Source organism: Phalaenopsis equestris, unplaced genomic scaffold (assembly GCF_001263595.1).
Source record: "Phalaenopsis equestris unplaced genomic scaffold, ASM126359v1 Scaffold232797, whole genome shotgun sequence".
NCBI classification, from domain to species: Eukaryota; Viridiplantae; Streptophyta; class Magnoliopsida; order Asparagales; family Orchidaceae; genus Phalaenopsis; species Phalaenopsis equestris.
Genome location: NW_018250758.1, coordinates 162,148 through 183,787, shown reverse-complemented (window position 1 = coordinate 183,787; position 21,640 = coordinate 162,148). Strand labels below are relative to the sequence as shown.

Here is a 21,640-nt window from a genome sequence, read left to right as displayed (position 1 = left end):
TCTCCATCCTTCGCATAATGTTTTTAGGGCACTTCTCCACCACAATCACCTCGTTTTAACTCTTGAAATTATATCTTCTTCTATATCCACATTTCTCCAGGTAATAAATTCAATGTATTCAAACATATCATTTTCATCATAAAATAATTAGCCATATTCCAACTCTTTTTTTGTCATATTTACACATTTTTCTTTCATTCAAATTGCGTTGATAGAGCTGATAAACCTATTGTGGGCTCTGAAAGCACTTATGAAGCTCAAAGAGATGAACCCTTTTAATCACAAAGATTTCATAAGCAGATTATTTGATTTCCTAGATATTTCTCCTAAGATGTATGAACTTGGATTTAAAATAGATATGTGGATTGAAGCTTTCCAGAGAAGGTGAGACCATGAGAACACTCTCAATTGAGGACATCATTGCGCTTCGGAATTGTGGGAAGAATTTAGATTTGTGCATGGAGGTCATGAATGTGGATGAGTAGTCAACCCAATAAGGATATGTAATTTTGTTGTCCTAGGCAGCTTTGTGAGCCCAGCGTAGTAAAGATAAGGAACTGGAAGGCAAAGTCATTTTGAGTTTGGTTATCAGCCTGATACCATAAATAAGGTAAAACAGAAATCAGCACTTCAGAAAATCCAGAAAACGGGAAAAAGTTTAGACCAAAAATCCAACGAAAGGGAAGAATGCATAAACTATAATGAACGATGATTCCAGGATACTGAATATATGTCTTAACCAGAAAGGATACATAAAAAATTATTACAGCCAATCAAAATACTCTTCATCATCGACCCATATAAAACAGCAATTATTTATAGAGGATGGACTCTCCTAATTATAAGTATGACATCATAAAACATAGAGAGAACAAAAAACCGAAACGCATGTACCAAGACATATAAATTGACATAAAATCCTAGTTTTAGGGTTGGCAAAGTTCCCACATATTGAGCAATCTCGGAATCTGATTCCTAATAAACAACCAACTCAAATACATTAAAAAATGAAGGACTCGCTCTAATCTCCAGGTATGTTTAAGTTTGGTGATCCAAGCACCTTCCAACGTCGTATCTTCAAGTCCAACCTTCTTTGGAACCAAGAGAGATGGAACGGTGCACGGGCTAGAACTATGTCGCCCCAAGCCTTTGTGGTTCAACTCATCCACTTAGCATTGAAGTTCTTCCGGCTCCTTTGGAGACATCCAATATATAGGTTTTTCTCATCCATCGAAGGCAGAAGTCCTAGAAAAGCCCCTAACCAGAGGTGAACAGTTTCTTTCAGTACGCTTGACAATGGAGCAGGTATAGGAAGCTCTTATTCCAACAAAAAAGAAAGAGGCGCTAGGCTCAATTCTTACCGATGATATTACCAGTTATTCCGACAACAGCTTATTCTATCACCCTCGGGTCACTCCCTCAAGCACTTATCATTGGCTTTAGCACAGGATTCCTTGCACTACAATTTCTATCTCATCACACTGAATGGAAGAGAGGAGAGAAGCAATGCCAATAGTAGAACTGCAATGTCAAACTGTATGAGCTTACCTTAGTGCTGAAAAAGAGATAGCTGACAGAAAGAAAGCAATTGGATCACTGGGGACTCAAAATGAAACTGGATCAATAGTTGCCAAGAGAACAAACAACCGCCTGCAAAGGAACTGGAGGAGATTACCTGGGGGCAAGGCTTGCTACTCTTCTCTTTTTTTGGGCAAGAAACGGGAAATTCAACTACTACCACGAAGGCTGACTTGATAGAATCTGGGATATGTCATTGTCAGACTTCTTTAGACTAGCCAGGGAAAGTGACTCGTCAAGCCGGGTTACAAAGCGAGTCAAGGTGCGTAGCAAAGAAAAAGAAAGAATCTCTTATTCTCTTACCTATTGGTAAAAGGCACTGGATCTCCCATTGCTGGGAAGGGAACTCAAAATGGCAACTATTACCACCTGGATCATACCTATTTGCTCTATCGATAGAAAGTCTTCGCTCGGCTGGGAACTAGCACTTTTCAGGAGCAGGGCGAAGCAAAAGAACTCCAATTGGATTCAAACCTACCTGATGGAATGATTTCATTTATCCTTTGACAATATCTTCAAGTGAAAAGGACTGCTGTAGATAAACTACTTAGACCGGGTTTAGTACTGGGACAGGGAATTTGAATAGCCTAAGGATCATGAGCTCTTGATCTACACCACATTCAACCAAACCAGGCCCAAGTTCTATGGCATGTTGTATTTCTCTCATAGAAGACAATTCTGCAGGAATCTCTACCGGAAAAATGTCTCAAATTGTTATGTCAATCCCTGCACTTCAAAAGGAGTTGCAGTTAGTTGTCCAAAACTCTCGGTTATGATCAAAAAGTACCCCATAGCTGTCACCTTAAGCTCCTTCAAAAGCAATAGAGCAAAAGTGTTGATCTCAGTCCCCACCTAAATTTCCTCCTTCATAGGCACCTGAGTGGTTTGAATTCTCTCTGTGATAAAGAAATAAGTGTTAGCATACTCATCATGAATTGTATGGCAATCGTATTGCGAAGGCCAACAAAGCAATATATGACAAGCATCCGTAAAAATTACATCACATAAGATCTGCTTCTGAAGTTTCCGAGTAATTGAAAACGACACCATGCATTGCCGATTAACTTTAATTTTGCCCACTTTTTGAGCCACATGAGTTGGCAGAGATGGGGATGAGGTTGAATGGTTAAACCAAGCTTCTCCACCGTGGTCTTTGCAACCACGTTCTCACAACTTCCATCGTCGATAATAAGGTTACAAACTTTATCCAAAACTATGCATCAAGTTCTAAAGATATTATGTCGCAAAAAATCTTTATTGGAAAATATTTCGATATTTAGGAGGTATCTTATCACAAGTAATTCCCCTTCGTCAGTTTGTAGAATTTGGTCCCTTGTTGGATTAGTATTATCTTCTTCTACCGCATCATTTTCCTATTGATCAGCCTCCTCCACCAATGAAATAAGGCGCCACTTAGGACAAGTCGAAGATATATGGCCGAACCAATGAAATTTGAAGCATCTAATACCACATGTAGTTCCTTCCCTCGTTATGGTAGCAGTCCCTTCCAGCTGGACAATAATTTTGTTATTTTTTTCAGCATTTCAACAATCGGCCTGTGCCCGAAAGTGGACTGATTTGTTGGAACCGCCCAAGTCATTAGCAAGAATGCATATTGGAGTGTTCCTATCAAATTTCTGCTATTTTTTAACATTTACCCGCCAAGTTAATCGCATCATGTTAGGTCCATAACAGTTGGAGTTGAACCACGTAAATGATAAATGGTTGTAGAGCACCCAAAAAAACGTGCAATAGTGTGCTCTCCGAGTTCGGAAAGATTGCACTTCAGCCCCAACTGTTTGAATTCAGCGATATATTCCTCTACGGATAATTCTTATTGATGAAGGTTATGAAGTCGGATGAAAGACTTATTGCAGGTAACGCTTAAGTAAGAAATTCCGTTGCATTTCTTCCTTTATTTTGGTCCACGACGTGACCTTAGGTATTCCCTCGCTTTGTCAAATCCTCTTCAAGTTTTCCTACCAAAGTGAAGTGTTCTTCAATTTGATCGCCACTAGTTTGACGATATATCATTGTGACACCTTTAATTCCAGTATTCGTTCAATTGTATGTAGCCAATTGACAAATTCATCGGAATCCAATCTTCCATCAAATACAGAAAGGTTGATTTTGATTACAAAATATGGAGGTTCCCATCAATTTTCACGCCTCAACATGCGTAGAGGTTGTTCATCACCACTAGATGTCTCTTGATAGAATGAATTATCATCTTCTTCACCAATCATCTCATTTTTTAATACATTTTGACATTCTTCCGGATCTCACTGTTTAAGAAGTGTCAATCTTCTTTGTAGATGATGAATTTCTTGTTGCAATTCTTCCACAACCAAATCTCGGGCTAGACGGACATTGTTCCTCCTTGGTAGCATGATTGAGAGGAGAACTACAAACAAATGCAGAGACAACAAAATGTTCGAAAATTTCTGAGCAATAACTGGAATCAAGAAGCCTAAAGATGGAGTATTAATAACCTTCTACAGCTGGACGGCAAAGAAATGTGGCCACTACAGTGAATCTAGAAAGAAATCAACAAATATGGACTGTAAAAACCGTAGAAACCTGGACTGCATACCCAGGAAATCTAGAGAGAAAAAGCGCAAGGCAGTTCTTGCAATCACCGAACCTCATAAAATAGAAAGTTTGGACAGAAATCAGACTTTTGTCTACAATTTCTGGAGTACTAATTCTGGGCAAATTCTGTCCACAAATTCTGGACAGAAATCCAAGAAAGAATTCAAAAAAAATGGAAAGAAAAAAAAATGGAAAGAAAAAATTTTGAAATGCGCAAGAACTTGGAAAAAAAAGAGACAAAAAGTGTATGAACCGTGCTACGATACCTAAAACAAGGTAAAACAGAGATCTTCACTTCGGAAAATCCAGAAAACAAAAAAATTTTGGATAAAAAATCCCAAGGAAGGGAAGAATGCATAAACGGTAATGAACAATGATTGATCACCACCTGGACACCACTCCAGGATACTGAATACACTTCTTAACCTGGAAGGATACAAGTAAGGTTTTTACAATCAATCAAAATACTCTCCATCCTCAACCCACACAAGACAGCCCCTATTTATAGAGACTAAATTCTCCTAATTACAACTATGACATCCTAAACCATAGAGAAACAACAACACACTGAAACAAATAAACCTACACATATAAACTGAAATAAAACTCTTCTCCGGCATCACAATCAAAAACGAATCTAGTAAGCACGAGGCAAGTAATCCTAAACCCATTTTCTTCTCTTTTTTTCAAGCTCTCTTCACCGCTGCTTTGAATCTCTTCGCCGCAAAATTTTTTGTAGAAGTATTTTGTGTGGGAAGCATAACTATCAAATGGAATAGTAAATGGTAATCAATAAAATTTAGTAATTTCTTTGAAGAAGAGTCGAGTATGTTTTTTAGGAAATCTATAAACTATTTCTACTATGTTGTCAAATCCTCTAGTCATCTTATGTAATTTAGTAATGATACTGTTCATAAAACATGAGCATGTTTTTTTTAGAATTATAGGTTTGCCATTTAAGATAAAAGAGTTGTCTTCCATGAATGCACTCACATTACTTATTTATGCTTAAGTTTCTATTACGAATTTTCATATTAGAGTGCTTGATGATTAGTGAAAATTCCTTGTGAAGAAGATATTTTCTCCAGTGTTTTAGTGATATGAAGGTATAAAATTTTGTCATGTATGGAACTTTATTTTGTCTTCTTGCATGTCTATCTTCATTACAAGCGAATTCAAGAACTTCTAAGAAATCAGATAATTTTTTAGATTAGTGAAGAAATAATTTAAATTTTTTTTTGTTTGGAAATTTTTTATTCTCTTGGAGTTCATATATAAGATTATTAGCTAAAGGAGTGGCAACATAATTGAAATTCCTTATGAACCATTTATGGAAAATGGCTAGCCCGAAGATCCTTCTAACCTCGTTGAAGGAATTAGAGATATAAGGAAAAATTGCAAATGTATGGATATGGTTCCCTCTTATGTAGAGATATAAAGCAAAATTGCAAATGTATGCTTATCCCTATTATAGATATGGTTCCCTCTTATGTATAATAGAATTGCAAGTTAAAATTGGATATAAAATTATCTCTGTTACAATTTCCTATAAATAGACCAAATGTTTGCCTGGACAGCTAAACTTTTTTAGCAATGCATGATGAAATGATATTTGCAGAAGTTTTGATTTGTTTTTAAACGGTATCCCATTACCCTGCGTCTCTGTTTTTTGTTACAAGCAGAATGTGTTCTAGCTAATTTATGTATCACCCTTTCCTACTTTCTAATTGATTTTATTATTGTGTTTCATGGCTTAGTTTTATTATAGTAATAAAATAGATAATAAACCTAAAGAGATTGGTACACCCGCATTGTGAGAAAAAGAAACAAAAATAATATTTTGTGATCTTTGTCTTAAAGAGATTGAAAGGGGAAATAGGCTACGACCTATTTCAATAAAAAAGGGTGACAAAATATTATCAGAAATTTCAAGGAAAGTATAGGCATGGAATATGACAGGTTACAAATGAAGAACAAGTGAGACCAACTGAATGACTCGAAAATTTGGAAGGAGTTGAAAAGAAGATCTACCGGTCTCGGTTGGATCCTGTGAAGCGAACAGTTGATGCACCCAAGCGAGACAGGGTTCGCTGAGAATGCCGTGAATTTGAGAACCCCTGGAGGTTCAGGTGATTTCATTGACGTCCCCAGCCCGGATCAGAAGGAATATGAGTCTATTTCTCGTTCCAAACGTCCAAGGGTTGTTGATAAAAGAAAATTTGGTTCTTGTTTCCTTAGAAACGAGATCTCCGAGATGATTTCTTGTTACAAAGCAGAATGTCAGACTTCTCATTCAGCCACTATCGAGGAGGCACTTGAAATCCTAAGCGCTTCAGTCGAAATTTACGCAAATGAAGATTTGTATCTGTTCGCACAGAATTGATAGAGGACCCGTCCGTAGAGATATCTCTGTAAAGATGTCAGTCGCCCGCAGAGTGGAATATGTTCGGCGTTTTTATGATCCCTTGAATATTTGAGATATTTTATATTTGTCATCACCAGAACGTTTCTACTACAATATTTTTTTTTTCTTAGAGTTGTACTTGGTAACTCTGATGTATCTTCCTAATTATAAGCAAACGTCACTTTTTTTGTCTCAATTTCTCATGTAACTAATTAGTGTTTATGAGTTATATTAAGGATACCGATCACTATGGATGCAAATAGAAGAAGATAGCGATCAACACGGATTCACGCAGACGAAAACGGAGAGGGATGTTCGTTACTGCAATGCGCTTGATCTACGAGTACTACAACTCGTAAATTGATCGGTCGTCATGCATGACATCTTCATATATTAGCGACAAATGAGTTGAAGAGTTGTCTGTGAGACACCCAACAAGATTTAGTAATATGTTTAGAATGAGTCAGGAAGTATTTATCGATCTTCTGGAATTACTCGTCGGAGCTCACGGATTTCATGGATCTGCAAGGACCACTATACGTGAGGTGCTCGCAATAACACTGTTCATATTATCCCAAAATGAGTCCATGCAATGAGTGATGGAGCGATTTCAACACTCATCTGAAACAATAAGCAGGTACTTTTCAATCGGATTGAGTGCACTTGTTAGTCTATCCTCTCGTGTCATTAGACCCTCAGATTCTAAGTTCGAGGTGACACTGACATATCACAAGATGTGCGACATATGCCCTTCTTCAAGGTATTGTCTCGGATTCAATATAGTTAATTTTGTTAGATTCTTCAATGTTATAATAAACCTAACATTAACTCAAGCAGGACTGCATCGGCGTGATTAATAGAATACATATTGACGTACGTATCCCAAATAATAATAAGGTTGCATTTATCGGCCGTTGTGGTAGCCCCACCCAAAATGTCATGGTCGTCAGCAACTTCAACATCTGTTTCACTTTCGTTATGGCAGGTTGGGAAGGCAGCGCACATGACTGTCAAGTTTTTAAATCTGCGACACGGGATGCCAACACCAACTTTCCACATCCACCTGCAGGTACGCTAGAGAATAAGTCTATTGAATGAGTCGCTTGAATCTTCATATTAATTATTCTTTATCAGACAAATACTACTTGATCGATGCTAGTTACCCATTGCAGCGAGGGTATCTAAAGTAATTTTCTGATACGAGATATCACATATCAGACTTTACACGAACAAGCAACGTTACACGTGGCAGAAAAGAAATGTTTAATAGTCGACATTCATCGTTACGTGGTGTCATTGAGAGGAATTTTGGTATGTGGAAAAAAAAATGAGTCATTCTATGATATGCCACCCTACAAGTTCTCAAAGCAGGTACAAATTGTGTTTGTTACAATGACTCTCCATAATTACATTAGAATGCATCATTCACGTAGCGATATCGACTTCCATTTGACAGATGAGGATGAATAATATGTGTCTGCAGAAGCCTTTGAGTACTGTTTAGGTCAGTCTTTGCCATAAGAGGAGAATTAGGCTTCCACCACATGTACTGTGGACGAGGAACGTGCAAGCGAGATGGCAGAGTTGAGGGAACGAATAACTGTTGAGATAATAGGTGTATGATTGGAGATTTTAAGAATTTATTTCATGAAGTTTGTTCAAAATGTTGCTACTATTTATTTTTTTATCAAGTGCAATTTGTGTATGGTTTTGATTTCTATTATTTAGATGAAATTACTCGATTATGCTATTATGTCTAAAAGTGATGATGAATGGATACACAACTTATTTGCTTGTTTTTAATTAAGCACAACCATTATTTTCAATCAGGTTATCTGTAATTGGTTTATGATGACAAATCATTTTCTTATATGTTATTTTTGTTCCTCAATCCTATTAGGTATATGACCTTTCGACAAGCTACTTACAAGAATCAAATCAAAGTGGGAATGTTTTGAAAGGTTCTGAATCGTTTTTATCAGCATCAAAGGGCACAATGTTAATTGTTCATATCAAATTTTAAATGCTCCTGTTAGAACAATGCTATTTCAGTTTTCTTGTTTCTTGTGTTGTTTTCGCTTATTGATACCTTCAATCCAATACATCTCTCTAATTACTGCTCTGATATGATAAGTACAACTGATTTAATGTAGGGCTTATGCTATATACTTTTTAATAAAGAAAGAAAGTCTGATAAGGGTTCAATGGAGCTTCACTTTCACATAAGAAAGTTAAAAGAGTGGTATTTTTTTTACTAATTGTATATTATGATTTTATATTGTTACTAATTGTTTCTAAATGAACCTAAATAAGTTAGCTTCAATGGAGCTTCACTTTCACATAAGAAAGTTCCTAGTTTCCAAGTTCTTTCACGTTGTACTATTGGATTCTCTAGCTCTTCTCTATATGTAAGAGATTATGGTGCTCTTCAATATTTAACTCTAACTTGTGACCTCTACTCTGAGAACCAGGATGCATGCCATTGGAGTTAAGCTTTTTGGTAAATTCTATGGTACTTCTACGAGCAGAAATACTTAAATATCTGAAGTCTCAAATTTTACTTGCACAGAGCATTTGGTTTATTTAGATTGATCAATTTTCAAATTAGTCAAACCAATTACAACAGAAATTCAAAATCCGAAAGATCAAACTGAACCAAAAGTTAATTCGGTCTAAATGTTTTAGCTGTAAACAATATGAAATTTAGCCTTTAGTTGGAGTTCAGTTATATACAAACATCATGAATTATACATATTACATCTGGGGGCTTTAAAAATGAAAATCTGGAATGCGTTTATGAATCTGAACCATAACAATCAAATATGATATCTTAACATCACAGTGATATCTGAATTTGTTTCTTTACGGCGGGGATAAGTTCTTCAGTAGTGAGATATTCTTAACATCACAGTGTTATCTGAATTCTCTTTTGACTATTCCCCACCCTTTCAATTTTACATATAAAACATGTCACCTATTTGGAATTGCAGAAGACATTTAAAAAAAGAGAAGTAGATTAGAAGTATCACCGCAGTCATAAAATTACCTCCTTTTGGCACTAATATATGATAATTTAAGTTCACCTGTTTTTTTATATTTCGTTAATACCTTGCCTTATGCATGAGGGTATGTGGTATATTATTCATGATATATGTATTGAAACTGAAAGCATCCATTTTGGAGCTCATGTAGATAGATGCCTGCATTAATTTATGTTGAGGCTATGATACCCTTTTTCACTTGTTTTGGTTTTCTTTATCAACATGCTTTATTAGCAACATATGATTTGAACTGCAGACTAGAGAGGGCAAACAACTGACGAAGCAAATGCTTACCAACTGATCTGGGAAAACCAATTGTATTTGAGGTTAACTTCTTATTCCATGAGTCAGTTGTCGGGAATTGTTTATTGGATTTGCCGCTTGAGAAATTAAAATGAATGCGAGCTTCTGATTCTACAATTCCTTCCTCACTTTTCCATATGTCTTCAAGCAACCCTTTTAGTTCTTAAGGCATACATTTTGCTTTATTTTGGCATGGTTAAGGTCTGTTTTAGTTTCTTTTTCTCGTACTCCTGTTTAATGTTCTTAAATATTGATGTTGAAGGATGATTGAGACCTGACCTCCATGCTGTGCTATATGGTTAACCAAGAGCTTCAAGGAGACAGCACTATGAAACTACTCTTTAGGGCTTTAAAAAAATATTTTTCCCTCAAGTTTTTGTTGTGAAGCTGATGAATAGGTTTAGTAGTTGTAGACTTGTAGGTTGGAAGCAGCTGCTATGGTTCAGTTTAGCATACTCTACTGCATGCCGTGATGGGGAAACTAATGATTTATATAATATTTGGAGAACTGTAGTTTTTCTTCTGCCAAAATGTTATTCGGGGAGCAGTAGTGCAGTTTCATTATATGTACTCTTAAAATTGCAAGCAGTTTCTGTAGTTCTGGGGATCAAAATGATAGCATTAAGTGTAGACTTATCCTATGATCAAACCAGCTGTTGTGTGAATTTTGAAACTCAGTTTTACGAATAGTGAAGAATTAGCTGCAGGGAGGAGTTAATGAGAGCACAAATAGTTTTATATGTCTCTCAAGGGACGTTGAAATTGTGAGCTTAATGTTTTGAGTGCTATAGATGTAAATATGAAAATTTTACATATCTAACACCAAATAATTGATATGTACATTTATAACACTTCGATGTCCTCAACCTGTGCATGAAAATTTATATTTATTTTTTCTGTTGTGGGCTTAATGTTTTGAGTGTTATAGATGAGAAAATAGATTACGAAAGCACTTCCATGCCATTCAGTCCCCATGTGGTGGCACAACTAGGATGTTCTAACTAACATTTGAGAGTGAAGCATCTTTTGCTTTTATTACCTCATTGGTTCATCAATTAATCAATGTGTGAATATGGTCTCAATTTCTTTTGTGTTGAGTCAATCAATTTTAATTAATCATCAATCAATCAATCAACATATGATTATTTACAATAAGTTTTAAATTTGTTAATTTAATTTATTAATAATTAATAATTAAGTCATTATTTTCAAATTAATCATAATTAAAAGAATTTATATACTGTCATTTAATGATCAATTAATAAATTTATAAATATATTTTTATGTTTTTAATTATTTGATAAAAAAAGGTTTTCTTAATTATTAAAACTATTTAATTATTAATTAATGTAAATTTATTTCTTAAGAAATAATTTGTTTAATATAAAAATTATTTTATCTTCTGTTTTAAACAGTTTTACTAAAGAGGAGCAGAATGATCATTTTTGCAGAAACAACTGTTCTACAGCTGTTTTCACACAGCTGCAATAAACAGACAGTCAACTTCCCCGCAGCAGCTTCCTTGGGCGGCACAGCTTCAGCTGAAAAATTGAGAAGCTGCAGCTGCGCCAAACAGACCCTAAATAGCAAAAGCTTCTGAGAGCTTACTCCTATTAGATAATGCAGCAGATTATGATAAAGAATACCTTACTGCTTGAAGCATGTGCATGGTGAATAATCTAGATCATTAATCTACAAATCCAAAAAACAATGTAAAGACAAATGTAGCTTATGAAACAAAAATGGGGCATTTATATGCATACCAAACAATTTTTAGGTGTTTACATATTTAACATCTAAACTTTATTATTTACATCTATAGGACTAAAATCTTTAATATCACATCAAAAATACCACAATTAAATACTTTTTAAAAGTGAAATAAACATAAAAATTGTGTAGAAGTATGTAAAATTCTCAATAAAGATTTATGTTGCAGCCTACAAGATTAGGAAGAGGATGTCACCTCATTTGCATCCTTGCAAACCTCGGTATTACTTTTCATTGGCCACTTGACTCTCCAGCATCTAATCAAATTGAAACATTAAAGAAGGATAAGCAAATATTTTTATTGCAGTAAGGAAATTTGCCCATGGAAAGTACGTCCATGTTCAAGTGTTGGCATGAACATTGAGAAAATGCATAGAGAAAAATATAACAAGGATGAAGATTAAAAAACCTTTCTTTACCAAGGCGCCGTGCTAGTTCTTCAGCTAGTGCTTGTCCGGGACCATCCGCATCAGTTGCTAATATTATGCGAGGTGCCTAGTATTGTAAAATATATTTGGTCAATAAATCAGCTAAATAAAGCAAGTTTTAGGTATTAGATAATTTGATAAAATTTTGCCAAAATTTTGCGAGATATAACTACCTTACTGAGATATTCCTTGCATGTCCACAAGTATTGAAAACCTTTGTCCTAACCATACAAAAAACACATTAGCACGTTCGGTCACAATTCATTTAAGATGTTTATAGATTTATTTAGAAGAAACAAATTTCTGGAATAACACAAAAAAGGAAATCAAAGTATGTACAAGTTTCATTAGATTTGAAGCAATAAATGTCATACGCTGATTCATCAGATTGCGATTAGATTATTTACTTAGTATTAATTCTCATGACAATCATATTGACTAATTTGTTAGACTACTCATCTATAAATAGGCATATCATTAAAACCCTAGAAATCAATATGTATCATGAGAATTAATGAAGAAAGATGGGAGCAACCTAAGGTATGGATTCTCTTAGTCAAACTAATCCCAACTTCATCCGATCTAAAAGAGTAGCAAGATTTGGAAGAATTGGAACAAGAGAGATAAATAGAGTATAGGAGCATAAGTGGTTTGAGGATAGATGAAGGAATGCACATTAGGAAGAGAGGCAAGGTGACGCGGATGTGAGAGATGTGGGACTCCCCTCCTACGTTCGAGATGCATGGATTGATCGGTCCAGGCATAGGAGAGCCGACCGGCTCCTCGACATGGGTTTGGCGCCTCCTTTCAGCATAGGTGCTCAATCCTAAATATTTCGGGCTTATATATTAGCTCTTGCGTTTCATGTTTTTCAGTTTTTCACTGTGTTTTCTGTCGGAACAACTGTCGGCGTCACAAGGTTTTGGTGCCCCAGCTATAGCTTATTCCAAGGTGGTGATTATTTTTTGTTTATCTTTCCTCCACACCTCTTTCACCTTTCATCCACTCTTTTAACAGCTCTCCTTGTTGTCTTTCTGTAGTCGCAGCCCTTCCATCTTGTTGTCCAGTCGTCAGACATCTCTCCTTGGTGTCTTCCCACAGCCACAAACCTTCCACCTTGCCATCCAGCCACAAGACAGCTAGTATTGTCCTATTCCTGCAACCACACCCCTCCCACCTTGTCTTCAAGCCAATAGCCACCCAACAACCATACCGCAATCAACCCAGCCTCCTGCTATACCTGTAATCCAACTACATTTCCTACCGCCCACTTGCAACTTCCCGCTGCAACATTACCTTTCCCCTGCAATCTGCCGCAAACCCTTAACATCACCATGTCGTCCAAACCACCTAACCTACTACCAATCCCGTTGGAATACATTAAGTTTATGTCATGTATGTTGTTATTTCCCATTTATGTGTTTTGGTTGTAACTATCTATTGGATTTTTCAGTAATAATATTTGTTTTCTTATTGTTGATGGATTAACTCCGGTAGCAATTGTTATCAGAGCTAGCATAGAACCTAGTCCTATCAACCCCCCAAACCACCCCCCCAACACCCTCCAGAAATTTATTTTCTCTTTTTTTCACTCAAACCACTTATACATCCTATCCCACCTACCCACACCCAAATCCTAATCATGTCACTTAGGAGATGAGTGTCGGCCGCCGGTCAAGAGTTTACCATGAAATAGATGCAGCCGAAACTCCACTGAGTGCTACAACGGCTCGGTGAAATTGAGAAAATGACCCATAGCGAGATCATTGTCGACCATGAGAGAGAGATCCAAGGAGAGCAAGAAAAACATCGGAATCCCTTTCGTAGGGATGATTTCAATGATGAGGAAGATCGACCAAGATACTTCGAATGTGAATAGATCGAATTTCGATGGAAGGATGAATCTGGATGACTTCATTGAGTGGTTACAGACTGTCAAGAGGATGTTTGAATACACAGAGGTGCCACCTGAGAGAAAAGTGAAGCCCGTTACCATCAAGCTGAAGAAAAGCTTGATGGTTGTGGTGGGAGAATGTGACAGCGGGAGATGGAGAGGATGGGACAAGATCACTACTTGGGAGAAAATGAAGGAGGTGATACAGCGATAGTACCTAACCCACGCTACCATCAGAATCTTTTCTTGAAGGCCCACCAACCACAACAGAGGGAACTATCAGTGGAGTAAACAAAATATATGCAAATTAAACTAAAATGTAAACGGACAAATCCAAAAAAGCGCATGATAGCCAGGCACTTCGAAGGTTTGAAGCCCTCCATTAACAATGTGATTCAGCTGCAATCATAATGGTCATTAGATGATGTTCAAACCTTGGTACTGAAGGCATAGACACAGCAGAAGTAGACAAGGCAGCCACTGTCATTCAGATAGCCACCCACAACTAGAGACATCAAAAAGAGCCTGCCTAAAAGAGTGAGAAGACTAGCCAAAAAATTGATAGAATTGCTCAAAGTGAGGAAAAGGCTAAGAAGGAAGAGTACCACCCCAGCACAATTCCAACCAGAAAATGCTTCAGCTGCCCACAAATATGGACAAATTGCCACCAGCTGCCCAACTAACAGAATTCTCTCATTCACCGAGCAGACTGCAGTGGAAGAGGTAAACAACAAGACAGCTGAAGAACTGGGTGAATACTAGCTTCCACCAAATAAGAGTGAGATGCTTGTGATTCGACGGATCTTCCAAACTGCAGCTACAAGTGAGCAGCAGTGGTTCCACGACAATATATTTTACACTCGATGTAGTATGAAAGGAAAGGTATGCAGCTTTATCATCGATGGAAGTAGTGGTAAGAATGTGGTGCCTCCACAAATAAGGGACAAGTTGAGGATGTTCGCGACTCAGAGGCATTCTCAATCGTATTCTCAAACGTAGTTAAAGAAAGATAGAAGGGTCAGCATTGGTTGGATGTTCTCATGAAGTTTTCTATTAAGAGTCGGTTGCAGAATCAGGTATGGTGCGACGTAGTGCCCATGGATACCTATCACATCCTATTGGGGAGACATTGGAATAACTCAGCAAGATGGATTCAAAAACACATACACTTTCACAAAGAATGAGAAGCATGAAGCCCTCCTACCTTCTGTGGAGTCTGAGATTACCAGTGCTCTTTCCATTAAAGAGGCACCAGTCAGACCAGTCTTCGTGATGATAGTGGATAGCAACATTTAAGGGTCGATATTAGACACAAAATAACCTCTATAGAAAGAGTTCCAGAATACTCTAACTGTCAGCTTGAAGCCAAATCCGCTACCATTAGGGGAGGTTAAGTCTGTCATCACATTGACTAGGCAACCTTGGGCTACCTTTGGAAGAATCTGCATAATACACTAGGCACGAAAATCCAGTTCAATTCAGCAGTGTACCCACATATGGTTGGAACAATATGGATGGCTACTTGTAAGTGGGGAAACCTTCTCAGGTTTTTTGAGGGACAATGCAACTGACAGCTCCGTCGGAGGGCTAGAACAACTCCTCTACCATCAACGTGTCAAATCTGACTCCATACTATTAGGAGGCAAAAATTTCAATGAATGAGATCGAAACTCGCCCAACCCCAGGAGACTAACGCAAACATAAAGGGGCAGGATTCTCCTTAAGGGTTCCAAATGCATGGACCGACCGGTCCAAACATGAGAAAGTTGATTGGCATATGCACATGGGTTTGGAGTCTCCTTTCAACACAGAGGCCCAATGCTAATTATTTATGGCTTATTTATTTGTATTTTGCTTTAGGTTTTCATTTTCCATTGTGTTTTCTGTCGGGACAGCAGTCGTTGTCTCAAGTTTCTCCCTTCTAAGAATGTATTCAAAGGTGAGTGATGCTCCAACTGTATCTCATTTCGAGGAGGTGATTATCTTCTATTTCCCATTCCTCCGCACCCCTTTCACCTTGTCGTCCAGTCGCAGGATAACTCACCTTGTTGTCTTCCTACAGCCGCACACCTTCCACCATGTCGTTCAGTCGTTGGATAACTCTCATTGTCGTCTTCCTGCAACCACACCCCTCCACCTTGTCTTCCAACCACCATCCACCCAACATCCCTACCGCAATCAGCCTTGCCTCCTATACATACAGTCCAACCGCATTTGCCACCACCCACCTGCAACTTCCCATCACAAACTTAGCTTTCCCACGGCAGCCAGCTGCAAACCCTTATCATCACCCTATCATCCAAACCGCCCAAACAATTTGCCAACCCCGTTGGAATATAACCCTAGTTGAGTTGTGTGACGTATATTATTATTTCTCATTGTTGTATTTTGGTTAAAACTGTTTATTGGCTTTTTCAGTAATAATATTTGTTTGCTTATCATTGTTGGACTAACTCAAGTTCACAAGGGAAACGGATGAATTAGAAAGCATAAATTCTAGAAGGGGCAAAATCTATGAAAGGCAACAAGAGACTATTTCGTCAATTCATCAACTCATAATCCTCAATACAAACTAGAGCCCCTTGCATAAATTAATACTATGCAAAAGAAAATAAAAATGTTCTTATTACATATAAGAATCATGTTTAGACTAAATGTACATAAGTGAGCCTAATAATTAAGCCAGAAATTAAGTTGAATACAAATAAAACTGAACACAAAATAAACCTAAAACAAAAAAATAAAGGACAATGCACCAAATCACCATGATATTTTTTTCTTATCCTCGTTTCTCCTTCTACGGTTCTTCGCTTCGCCTCTCCTGGGTAACCGAAACAAGACCATTATAAGTTTCGTTTCATCAATGGCTAAAAATACAAATGAAAAATTAAATGGCATGATACCGGAGAAAAAAGGCCAAACTACAAAAGGAACTTTTATTAATGGAGAAATAATATTACAACACACAAACTGATAATACAACAATAAAGCATGAAATGACACAAACAAACACCTCAAAAGTGTAACCCAAGAGCAGTGGAGGTTGGCTAGGTGGATCGGGATGGCTAGCAGGTGCGGCGATAGCAAAGATGGAGTGTTGAGCAAAAGATTTGGCTGCAGAACAGCGGGCTGCGGGGTTGGACAGCAGGTTTGATGCTGGAAGGTGGGCTCAAGGATGTTGGGACGGAGTGGTGGAGCTATTGTGGAAGGAGCAAGACGGCAGGGAAATAGAAGTATGGTGAGATAAAAATCTCGGCGGGGTCAAGATGCAGTCGGAGCACCACTCGGACCCTTGGAGACGATCACCAGCTTGGACGAGGGACAATTGAAGTACTACCTCGACGTTGGATACATCCCTCGAAGGGAAAATATCAAGATTAAAACCTGAATTAAGATATCAAAACAAGACCCCCAACTCCAAGCACATCATATCCTATTTATAAAGAGACTTGACCCAATTATTAGGAAGAACAAAAACCATATTGCAGTTTTTAGGAAAGGTTTTAAATGAGAAAAAAAGAATAAAAATAAGATTTCCATTTTAGGAAAGGTTTTTAATTGAAAAAAAAGACCTAGGAAAGAAAGTAGGAAAGGAAGGAAAGTAAGAAAGGAAGGAAAGGAAAGAATGCAAAAAGGAGGGAAGAGTAAGGAGGAGGAGGCAGCTCCCCTCCATTGAGGACCGGACGGTCCTCCCCGAGCCCCGCGTCAGTCTCCCAGAGTTTAGGGAGTTTTAACCTCATTCGTCAAAGCTTCTGGTTCTCACCTGTCGTTCCTGAATCCCACAGGCGACTGCGCTGGCTACCAAAAGATTTGAGCAACTTTTCCAACTTGCGAGCATGCCTCCCTGAAGATCTGTTCTGGTTGGGTATAATTTAAGTCGGAGATACGCATTATGTTGGCTCTCTCGAGTCAAATTCCGAACAAATAAATATCTCATATGTTTCTCAGCTATGATAAGTTGAGCCTCAGCAAGATTGAGGGTTTACAACAGATTGGTTGATGGGTGAATTTTATTATCTTCCAGGTCTTCCCACTGACTCTTGAAGTTTTGGAGAACGAACATTTCCTGTTGCGTTTCATTAAGAAGAGCTTCACACAGGCCATTCGTATGTTCATGTGGAACACTAAGGGACGGGGTTTGGAAGTGTAGTTGCATGTGTTGTTATCAGTAGGTTGTCACTAAGATTATCTACTTAAATTTTAAATTCCGACATCTTCTGATCTATGTGATCTTTATTTGTCTCAACAAAGAGTTCTCCATCTTCTAGGAGAGAAGGAACCACAAGCTCATCAAAAATTGCATATTATTTTTACCACAAGGAGGAAAGATATTTGATGTATCCATGAACAAGGGAGGTCCACAGAGGGAGATTTCATCGGATGAAAGTTCTCGTTCAAACTGGTCTTCAGTGTCTGCATTGTCCTTACCCCAGGTTTCAACAATGCCTTACTCCGTGAAATAAATCACTCCCCCAGTTATACATTATGTTTCCATATGTTTGCATCCATGGCACTTGCAACATTTTTTAGCTGTGACAAACTTGCGGATTGGTTTCACTGGATAGTAGTAAAGGGAGGTCACTTGTTGATTCGGTCTCTCCACTTAGGAAGCTATAGTCTGTCAGTTTTGGCAGTCGTAAGTTGGTAGGAATTGACGCTGTGTTTTACGATTCAGCTTCATGTTTCCTCATTCTCCCCGTCGGCTCTCCCGATCATAGTTGAGGGTAGCCACCCATTGGATTTCATGCTCAATGTTCTTAATCAACCGTTGAAGTTGGTGAATCTCTATTTGTATTTCCTCCTGATAAGGCTCGGGCATGTATCTCATTAGTGGCATGGTTAAGGTTTAGAGTTGGGAGGTAAGAGGGAAAATTTAACTTAGATTTGCTGATTTTGAAAATCAGCAAAAGGAATTGATGGTTATGTCAAATTTTTTTGTTATGGTTGGGGGTAGGAAAGAACAAAAATTTTTGTGGGGTGGCTTAAGTGGCGACAAATGACAAGAAACTCTAGGATGGGACTAGAATAAGACTAGCCATAATATCAAATGATACTGAAGGAAAAAGCCCAAACCACAAAAGCAATTTTTATTAGTGGGGAAAAGGATTACAGCATACACCAACTAAAATTAACATCACTAAAAAACAAAAATACCAAACCAACATCTCGAAAGTTTAGCCCAAGGGTAGTGGAGATTGCTTAGGTGGATCGGAATGCCTAGCAGAGGTGGCGGAAGCAAAGATGAAGTGTTTGGCAGCAGATCGGCTGCAGAACAACGAGCCGCGGAGCTGGATGACGATTTGGAAGGGTTGGACAACAGGTTTAGAGCTGGAAGGTGGGCTAGAGGAAGTTGGGGAAGGGTCGGAGTGGTAGAGTTGTTGTGGATGAAGTAGGATAGCAAGAAAATGGAAATATGGTAAGATAAATGCCTCGACGGAGTCAAAATATAGCCTGAGCAACACTCGGACCCTTGGAGACTATCACCACCTCGGACGAGGAACAGCTGGAGCGATACCTCGACGTCAGATGCAGCCCTCGAAGGGAAAATACTAAGATAAAAACCTGAATTCTGATATCAAAACAAGAGCCCCAACTCCCAGCACATCATCTTCTATTTATAAAAAGAGTTGACCCAATTAGTAAACACTAAAATAAGAAGAATAAATTCAGATTTCAAATTTGAGAAAATGATTTAAATAAGGAAGGAGAATAAAAATCATATTTCAGTTTTAGGAAAGGTTTTAAATTAGAAAGCAGAATAAAAATCAGAGGAAAGGTTTTAGATTATGAAGGAGAATAACTAGGAAGAAAAGTAAGAAAAGCCGGAAGGGAAAGAAAAAGGAAAGAAGGGAATAAAATTGTGACTCATTTTAAGGAGTATTTCTCAAGAGAGTCGCCTTATTAATAATCCCCTACATGAGACTAAATGCCTGTTTGGGGCAGCTTATAAGTGCGGCGGCGTTTTTGAAAACGCCGCCTAACCGTTTGGTTAGCGCGTTTTTTGAAAATGCTGTCTGTCGCGTTTGAGTTTTTTACACTAAACGCAAACCACGGGTCGACCCGCGGGTCGCGGGGCGCGTTTCAAGGTAAGTTGTTTATCCTGAAACGCACAAACTGCCCCAAACAGACCCTAAGTTGAACTATTCTAAGTGAATTAGGGTGGATGTCTAGTTATTGATACAAATATGGAAATCTATTGAACCGGATCCATTATGACTTTGTTGAAGATGCGAAGCATTTGTATTTCTGAAGAGAAAATATTTATTGAATATTTGATAGATGCAAGGAGTCTATCGAGTTGAATAAGAGGATCAGTCACTTAACACCTTATATCATGCACATTAAACTTGTAAGAACTAAATGCACTAATCATTCGGTACCGATGACCTGATCCGAGAGAAGAAATGGCAATTAAAAGTTATGTCTAAACTCTCAGTATGAAGGTGTCAAATCACAGATCTTATCTAATCCTGGATGTAATACTTTGAGAGAAACCTATACTAGAGTACTGCTTACGATTCAGAGTTCCTAGGCCTCATCCGTACAACAACCTAGTGCTCTTGGTAGTCAGAAAAATACAAACATGAGTAAACTCAGTCTTAGGACGGTTACAAAAGTGTAACTCTTAATTCTAGAAATCAAGGGTCGGTTTTTGAGTTTATTGTCATGAATCCTGTAATACGAAGAAAACATGTCAGAAATTGCTCAAAAAGAAAAAAAGGGTTCTAAGTCACAGTCACCTCATATGATCACTAATAATGAGACAACCCTGAGTCAGAATCTCCATCTTCGCAGATAAATAGCTAAATTCATCAAATTTTAAGAGGCATCTAAGAAATTCCCATCTCTCACTACCCAGGAATAATCAATTATCTTCCAAGATATGTTTAGCAAGCCCAATCTCATTTTGGGTATCAGGCAACTATGCTTGATGAGATTAATGTCTTAACTAGAAATGAAACTTGGGAACTAGTTGAGCTACCTTTTGGCAAGAAGGCTGTTGGATGTAAGTGGGCTTTTACAGTTAAGTTTCAATATAATGGATTTATAACTCGTCCCAAAGCTTGGTTGGTTGTTAAAGGTTGTGCTCAAACATATAGGATTGACTACTTGTACATTCTCTTTAGTGGCTAAGTTGATTTATGTTCACTTACTCCTGTCATTGGTTGCAGTAAATAATTGCCCTCTTCACCAGTTGCATGTGAAGGATATTTTTTTGCATGGTGATATTTTGAAAGAAGTACACAAACAGCGACCTCATGGGTTTGTTAAACTGGAGGAGTCTAGGAAAATTTGACGTCTTTGAAAGTCCTTATATGGATTGAAGCAAAGCCCTAGAGCATGACTCGGAAAATTTAGTCAAGCAGTAGAAGGGTTTAGAATGCAAAAACCAGAGGTGATCACACTGTATTTAATAAGCAATCCACTTCAAGAATCATTATCTTAGTGGTTTATGTTAATGATATTATTATTACTGAAAGTGATATGCAAGGAATTTTATCATTGATATCATTTCTTCAAAATCGGTTCAACACTAAACATATGGGTTCCTTGAAGTACTTCTTGGGGATTGAGGTATCAGGAAGTAAGAAGGGTATCTTTCTATCTCAACAAAAGTATGTGTTAGATT

At 37.7% G+C, this 21,640-nt stretch overlaps 1 protein-coding gene across 1 annotated transcript in view; it reads right to left on the bottom strand.

Moving 5' to 3' along the window:
* The window catches only part of LOC110038414 (twinkle homolog protein, chloroplastic/mitochondrial-like), a 105,375-nt gene that overhangs the window by 61,083 nt on the left and 22,652 nt on the right, over window positions 1-21,640 (bottom strand). Inside the window, 3 exon segments of the mRNA XM_020743255.1 lie at window positions 11,885-11,945; window positions 12,098-12,183; window positions 12,290-12,337. Of these exon segments, the coding sequence (XP_020598914.1) occupies window positions 11,885-11,945; window positions 12,098-12,183; window positions 12,290-12,337 (195 nt within the window).